We start from the raw sequence: 7,762 nt of genomic DNA, 5'->3' as shown, positions 1-7,762 counted from the left end.
AGTGGGACTAGCTGGGCCATGCCCTCAACCTGCTAAATCCAGAGGCTGAATATGGGCCAATATCTGAAGAGAACTGTGGATGAGAATCGACTAAATTGGCTGTGAATCATCCTCTTTCCTCAGGTGGCATCAACATAACAAGGAGGAAGCATTGGCCTGTTGCCTCTGATCAGACCCCCACGTTACACAGTAATTGCCCAAGCATCAACATGATGGGTTTGCCACCTCCGTGGGTCAGGTGCCGAATGGGGACAGGTCTCCACTCCTCTGCATGGACGTGAGACCTCCTCTCTCCAGTAGCCTCCACTTGCAGATGAGCAGCCTGGCCAGGTCCCAGCTGGAATGCGGGCCTTGGTTGTCTAGGTATAGGGAACTCTGGCTTTGTGCAAGATACCTGGGAGCTGAGAAGTCTCATCCCAGAGCCTGGACCTGGAAACTCCACCTCCATCCCTAAATCTAGCTACATTCCCACAATTAGAAGTGAGCCCCTATACACTATAAAGATATCACACATGATTTATTTTGCTTTTCTCACCTGAAGTGTTTTGTGTGGTGCCCACCCCTGGCAGAGCACTGGGTGTGTCCCCACCTCCGTTCGCAGGAGACACACACTAGTCAGGCCAGGGTGGGGCTCTGCTCCAAGCACATTGAGAATTATCGGCATTCCTGTCTGGCACCACAATTCCAGCACATGCAGTTGAACAACCTTTTCCCCAAGACTCCAAGCCAGCCTGGCTCCCAGCCAGCCCACCAGACTGGATGGAAACACATTCTGCTGTCACCTAGAACGCATTTCATATCGTGTGTGTAAGTATGCACACACATGTATACCCTAAGGGTATAAAAGTATGACCTCCACATCAATTAAGGCTATTTAAGGGGTGTATTTTAAATGAAATGCTATAATATGCAAAATTACCAGATTAATGAATTAATTAACAGGAAGTAATCTTTGCCAGAAAAACTATGACTGTGATTTTCCAAAATAGGATCGGATTGTTCATATATATTAACCAAAAATAAGCTCAGCTTTGCAGTAGAAACCCCACGGCCAGTTTCCAAAAAAAGAAATGTCTGAAAGTTAGCTTTAGAAAGAGGTTGGATGGAGTCAACCACCTAGCAGAATACAACTGTTCAAATTCAACATTTGACCAAATTCAACCATTTGCCCCAAACTGATTTGTGTGTCCACACCCCCTAACTCCAACTTGATGAATATCTCCAATAACATAGCAATTAATTTAATAAAGGAACTAACCAATTTTAAATTGCAATAAGTTTACCAAACATTGTCACTGTTTATGGAGAGCTTTACAGTAAGAAAGTATCAACAAAAGCAGGCACATCCGTGTACAAAGTGTTGCTGTTGGGTGCGTTTTCACTTCTGCCATCCCTAAAGTACCAGCTGCTCTTTCTGTCCTCTCAGCAAGGGTTCTTCCTCCCGCGAAATCACCCTCGCTCTCTGAGCTCTCTCACCCTGGACCGGACTTGCCAAAGAGAAGTGCGATGGGGGCGAGGCAACCCCAAAACATTTATTGTAAACTTTAAAATGGAATCCGGATACGAACAGACACAGAAAAGAAGAGAAACCTCCCAGACACAGAAATGATAATAGTGAAGGACCAGTCTCGCGGCGAGGAGCCCTCAGCGACGCGAGGCCAGTCCGCCCCTGAAGGTGCAACGCCACGCCAGCCCTGGTCCTCCCTCGCTGCGGTGGCCAGGCGGGGAGGCGCGCGCAGGTTCGAGCGCGGTCCGTCTGGGGTGGGCCCGGGGACTCAGCAGGCCCGGCTTGGCTCCCACGGGCTCCCCGCCTCGCAGGGCGGCCGGCAGCAGTAGGGGTAGGAGGCGTTGAGGTCGGGGTCCGAGGGCGCGTACCCCGGCAGCTCCACCGACGGGTGCCCCCCGCAGCACACCTCCACACCCGCCTCGTCGAACGCGTGGAAGACGCCCACGTTGATGTAGGAGACTGCGTGGTGCGCCGCGAAGCCCGCGCAGTCCCCCGGGGCGGCGAAGTCCGACTCCTCCGGGGACAGGATGGAAGCCTCGCTCGGCCGCGGCTGCAGCCGCCGCCCCCGCCGGCCCCGCCGGCCCCGCCGCGCCCGGGAGGCTGGCGGCTGCGCGCGGAGCCGGGCCGCGCGGGGGCCGCGCCAGGGCGCGCCTCCCCTCCTCCGGCCGCGCCCGGCAGGGCTGCGACGAGCCTGTAGTTCTTGACCAGCAGGAGGCTGAGCAGGCCCAGGAGGCACTCGAGCGAGTTGAAGGCGTTGGAAAGCACCAGGCCACGCTGGTAGTCCTTCAGCTGGCGGCACTTGGCGGACGTGGCGCTGTCCAGGGTGCTGCGGGCGCGCGGGCGCGGGGGGCCGGGCGGGGGCGGCCGCCGCGGGGCCGGGGGCCGGGCCGGGGGCCGCGGCCGGCGCGCGGGGAGGCAGACAGTAGTGGGAGTACTTGCGTTCCACCAGGGACACGGTGTCGCCGTCGATCACGGCGCCCGCGAAGGCGCTGAGGACCCCGAGCATGAAGACGAGGACGCCGAGCAAGAGCAGGTTCTGGCTGTTCACTGGCCCTGAGGGCCCGGCTGCGGCCCCGGGCTCTCCGGGCGCGGCCTCTGGAGCCCCTGCCGGGGCCGCGGGGACCCCAAGCCCCGGGCCCGGCCCCGGCCCCGCGAGGGGCGCGTCCCGGGGCCCGCAGCAGAGCAGGGCGGCGCCGAGCAGCGAGAGGCCGGCGGCCAGCAGCAGCCCCGAGTAGAAGGCGCCGGCGGCCGCCCCCAGCCGGAACGGCTCCCCGCGCAGCTCCGAGCCCAGCGAGAAGCACTTGAGGCCGACGGCGGCGGCGCTGAGCGCGCAGGCGAGCAGGAGGCAGGAGGAGAGCGCGGCGCAGGCCCCGCGGACGCTCCACTTCATCCTCCGCGCCCGAGCCGGCCCGCACCCCGCGCGCCCGCCGCCGCCCGCCGCCGCCCCCGCCGCCTGCGCCTCCTCCCGGCGCCGCGCGGCCGGACCGCCGGCCTCCTCCTCATCCTCCCGCGTCCTCCCTGGCCCGCGCCGCCGCCGCCGGAGTCCGCATCCTCCGCCTCCCGCCGCCGCCGCGGCCCCGCGCCGGGAACCGATGCGGCGCGGAGGACCGCAGGGCGCGCGCGCCCCCTCCCCAGCCCGCGGCGCCCCTCCCTGGACGCTCCACTCCCCCACCCACCACGGCGGCCGTGAGCCTGGCCCAGGCGCCGCCCTCCTCCGCCCCCCCAGCCCCCGCAGCCCCTAGGACGCCCCTCTGCCGCCTCCCCAAGGAGACGTGCCCCCCCTCTCGTCTCTCCGCCTTCCTCCCACTATCCTGGCCGCTTTGGGAACACCACCCCCCACCCCAGGGATCTCTGCCCTCCCCCCAGACCCCCCCAGGGGTCCACCACCCCCAGTACCTCCCACCTCTTGTGCCCCTAAGTCTGCACTTCCCCTGCGACCAGGTTCCACGCCCACCGGCCTGCCAGCGGCCTGGAAGCCTGAGGAAGTTAGCTTGGGGTTCAGGGAGGAGGGGAAGAGGGGAGCCCGGGTGCTGTCGGGGTATGAGGGAGAGCCTGGGTGCAGGAGAAGGGGAGGGGGCCAATCTGCAAGACAGGGGAGGGAGGAGGACTCAGGAAGGGAGAGCCCAGATGGGGAGGAGGTTTGGGTGGGGGGCGGCGGGAGATGGGAGCCCAGGGAAGGGGTGAGCCTGGGTGCTGGGGGGGGTGCGGGAGTCTGGATGCCAGGGAGGGGAGGGTGAAGGAGATTGGGTGCTGGGACCCTCCAGCGTAGCCTGGGAATCGCCGGCTCGTGTGCGTGGGGGTGGTGGGGAAGTGGGTGGAGGTGCTGCCCAGCTGGAGGTGAAGCCTCAGGGAGAACCTTGGATGGATGTCTTTTGGACTTTAGTCTAAAAAGCCCTTCTCCGGGATCATGCAGGAATTTTCCTCAGGCTCGGGTGCGTGTGAGTTAATTCATCAGAAGGCGGTTCACGGCCTGAGTGCAACGGTAGGGGGTGGGGGGCAATAAAGCGCCTCTTTCTGACCACACGAACTCAAGGTGGGTGAAGGAAGGCGTGCGTGCTGTCTGGGGCGAGGGAGATGGCCTTCCCCCAGGTCTCTCTGGGCCCTCCATCCTCTTCCTGAAAGGAGCCCTGGAATGGGACGTCTCTGGAAGGCCCTCTGAGGTCCCACGGGCCGAGTGGCTGGGCCTGCGCCGGCGGTTCCTTCCACACCATGTCCGCTGCTGCGGCAGCGAGGCCTGGGGAGCCCATGACTCACTCTGCCGGCTAACTGCAGCGTTAAATAACTTTGCGTTGCATCCAGGAGAGGCAGGCGTGGCTACAGCTAGGGAAAGAGCTGGGGGAGCTGGGCGAGCTCTGGAACACACCTCCTTTCCCACCACCTCCTTAGCGGTTCCGGCCTACGCAGACATCCCCCGAGCTCACAGCCTCATGCCCCTTCCTGCTCAGAGTGCATGTCCATTGGCGCCCAGTAAGTACGGCACAAGCCCCCAGAGGTTCCTTGTGTCAGGAGAAAGCCGCACCCACATTCGCAAGGCAGCCTGTGTGCAGGAGCCCCTCGCCCACATTACACAGAAACCATCTGCGCAGTAAATGTGATATGAAGGCCCCTCGCGCGGCTCTCTGGACATTTGCGTGGGATTGACTCGAACCGCGATAGCTGTGAGGAGAAGGAGCAGGTTTCGCTGTATTTTTAGCAGGGAGGGCAGATTTTAGAACATCAGCTGAACCTCCTCATTCTGTCCCGCCCCTCATGCAGGATGACTTGCCAGAAAAGTGGGAATAGTGACCCTTCTTTCACATTTATGGTGTATAGGTTTTAAAAGGACAGTGTGTAAATCAGCTTGTATAATAATCGTGGCACCCACGCGCGTGAGCGGAGTTGCCATGAGCTTACTTCCAATGATTATTCCTGTTTCCAGGGAGACGAGGTTTGCAGCCACCTCCGTGGAGAAGGATGGAGCAGTCTCTCCATTCCCCATGCGTGCCGCTGCAGCCGGATTGATTAGGATTTGGGGGCGGAAGTGAACTGACGTTGCCTCTTCCTCCGACAGCCCTAATCCTCAGAAGGAGGCCTGCGTAGTGGGGGGCGGGCGGTGTTGCTGTGCTGGAAGGGGCTATGAACCTCAGAGGCTTAGGATTTTTTTTTTGAGATCTGGCATCCTCTCTCCTTCAGTGCCCCCCCCACCCATCAACCCTTGGCTAGACACTTCCATCCCCCTGACCACCTCCCTGTTCCTTAAACTCATCATGCCTCTTCCTGCCACAGGGCCTTTTCATATGCTGTTCCCACTTTCTGCTGTATGTTTCCCTTGCCACATCCTTACCTGGCTTCTGCCTTCTCATTTCTTAGATCTTAGCTTCACCTCACTAACTTTTGTTGAGTGCCTGCTGTCCTCCAAACACCGCAGAGTGCTTTGCATGGGTTTTCTTACTCAGTCCTCGCCACGAACCCTGAGTCAGGTGGCCCTGTTATTCTCACAGAGGGTTTCCATGAATAAGTCAGTGACTTGTGGAGTCAGAGCCCAAACCCAGGCTCTGCGCACAGCCTCCCTACTCCTTCACCTCCCTCTGCCCTACTAACCTCCCTCTGTGCTTCCCCTCCTTCCTGTGCCCCCCACCCCCCTGCCCCCAGACCCTGGCAGAGAGTCCCCCATAACAGGTAGAAACTCCAGCTGTCTGTCTTTCCCATCAAGTTAGTTGTTCAATGCAGGCAGGGTCCATGTCCAACTCATCCCCCCGCTCCTACCCATCAGGATTCAGTCCTGTCCTGGCTGTGTGGAAGGAGTGAATGAGCAAATGAATGAGCAGTGGTCAGCCTCTAACCTTGGGTCACTCTGCTGTGTGACAGAATGTAAACAGGTTTGGTTCTGCACACTACGAGAACAGGCCAAGCCAGCAGGCTGAAGAGGCACCCACCTCTGTGTTGAGGTAAGGGAGGGCTCTCTAGGAGGCAGCCACAAGGGAGGTGGGAGCAGGCAGCAGGGGAAGGGCAAAGAAAGACCTGAGGAGGGAGCTTGGAATTCCTGGACCTCCAGAAAAGTTGGGGGCAGAGAGCAGGTGACCTGTCATGAAGGGTCTTGAGCTGTGACAGTTTGGAATTCGTCTTGAGGACAGGGAGACCCTGGAAGGGCAGTGGATGCTGTGGTGCATGTTTTGGAGGAATGCTGCCCAGGGTTCAGCCCAAGACTGGGTTGAGGAGATGAAGGCATGTGGGGGTGGTGGGAGCATTTGGGGCACAGTTGGAAGAGTCCTACCCCATCATGGTGCTCACTGCAAGTATTATAATATCCCCGACTTGCTGCCTGGCACTCAGTAGACAGTCACCTGTCTTCTCCTCTGTCTGCAGGAAGGAGGGGCAGCAGTCTGTGGTCACTGTTATTTATTTTTTTAAGGTTTTATTTATTTATTTATTTATTTGAGAGAAGGAGCACAGGCAGGGGAAGGGGCAGAGGGAGAGTGAGACGCAGACTCCCCACTGAGCAGGGCCCTAACATGACCTGAGCTGAAGGCAGACACTTAACCGACTGAGCCACCCAGGTGCCCCTGTGGTCCCAGAGCTTCCTTTTAGGGTGACCCCGTAACCATCCCTCTCTCACAGGAAGCGCCTCTCTGCCCCTGAAGTGGCTTCTGCCACCTATAACCAGGGGTGTGAATTGAAATGACCCACACACATTTTGAAAGCTGATTCTGTTGCTTTCCTCCAACCCCTGCCAGACTCAACTGTGAAGCCCCTTCCCTCCCAGCCGTGCCGCATAGCCAGAGAGGCCCCCTGGGAGGGAGTAGCTGTGGTCCACAGTGGGGTATTTGGGGCACTCAGAGATCAGGCAGGGGACCCACTCTGGAAAGAAGCAGCACCCCAGTGAGCGATGACTTCAGACAGGGTGTTGGGGAAGGAGGAGTGATTTTAAACATCACAGAGCCCACCAGGTGCTACATACTTTCACAGGACCAGCGTAGGGTTAGGGTTATAGAACATGATTGCACCGTGTCTGCTTTCTTTCATCCAACTGGATTATCTGTTGAATTTATTCCTGTTGATTTGTGTGTCTGTAGCTCGTTCCCTTTCATTGCTGGATACTAAGCCATTATAAGAATATGCCATGATTTATTTATCCGTTTTACTGATGATTTGGTTTGATTGTTTACAGTCGGGGGTATTACGAATAAATCTGTCGTGGACTTTCTTGTGTGTACTGACGTGCTTGGCCTGCGTTTTCTTGGATCAGGGGGAATATGTCTGCTCAGATTTTTGTGCCCTTTTTTACTGAGACACAATTTATGTGCAATTAGCAATCAGTAATATTTAAGTGTACGATTGCATGAATTTAGACAACTGTACCCAGTGCCGTCTGTCATCAGCACAGTCGTGACGCAGGCTGACCCAGCACAAAGCACCCCTGTCAGTCTGCCTCTCACTCCCACACACCTGCTCGTCTGCTCTCTGTGCTATAGTTGTAGTATAAAATTTCGTATACTTAGAATCATAAAATATATATTCTCTTATGCCTGGCTTCTTGCAATGCTTTGTTTTTGTCCATTCATTCATACTGCTGAACCGAATCCCACCAAAATTTATCCATTCACAAAATGGAGGATATTACAGTTTTTTCCACTTGGAGTTATTATGAATAAAGCTGCTATTAACATTCACATACAAGTCTTTTGTAAACATGCTTTCATTTCTCTTGGGTATACACCTAGGCGTAGGACTGCTACGTTGTAACTTTGTATTCAACGTTATAAAAACCTGACAGAC

General features: G+C 57.6%; 1 protein-coding gene across 1 annotated transcript; it reads right to left on the bottom strand.

Annotated features, from left to right (window-relative positions):
* Positions 1–1,775: 1,775 nt before the first annotated feature.
* On the bottom strand, positions 1,776–2,897 carry TMEM271 (transmembrane protein 271). Its single transcript, XM_040625279.1, is given in 3 exon segments — positions 1,776–2,185; positions 2,188–2,381; positions 2,383–2,897. Coding segments are annotated over 3 exon segments (1,119 nt in total).
* Between the last annotated feature and the right edge of the window lie 4,865 nt (positions 2,898–7,762).

The sequence above is a fragment of the Ursus maritimus genome, unplaced genomic scaffold, assembly GCF_017311325.1.
Source record: "Ursus maritimus isolate PB19 unplaced genomic scaffold, ASM1731132v1 scaffold_8, whole genome shotgun sequence".
NCBI lineage: Eukaryota > Metazoa > Chordata > Mammalia > Carnivora > Ursidae > Ursus > Ursus maritimus.
This window is presented reverse-complemented; position numbering and strand designations above follow the sequence as displayed.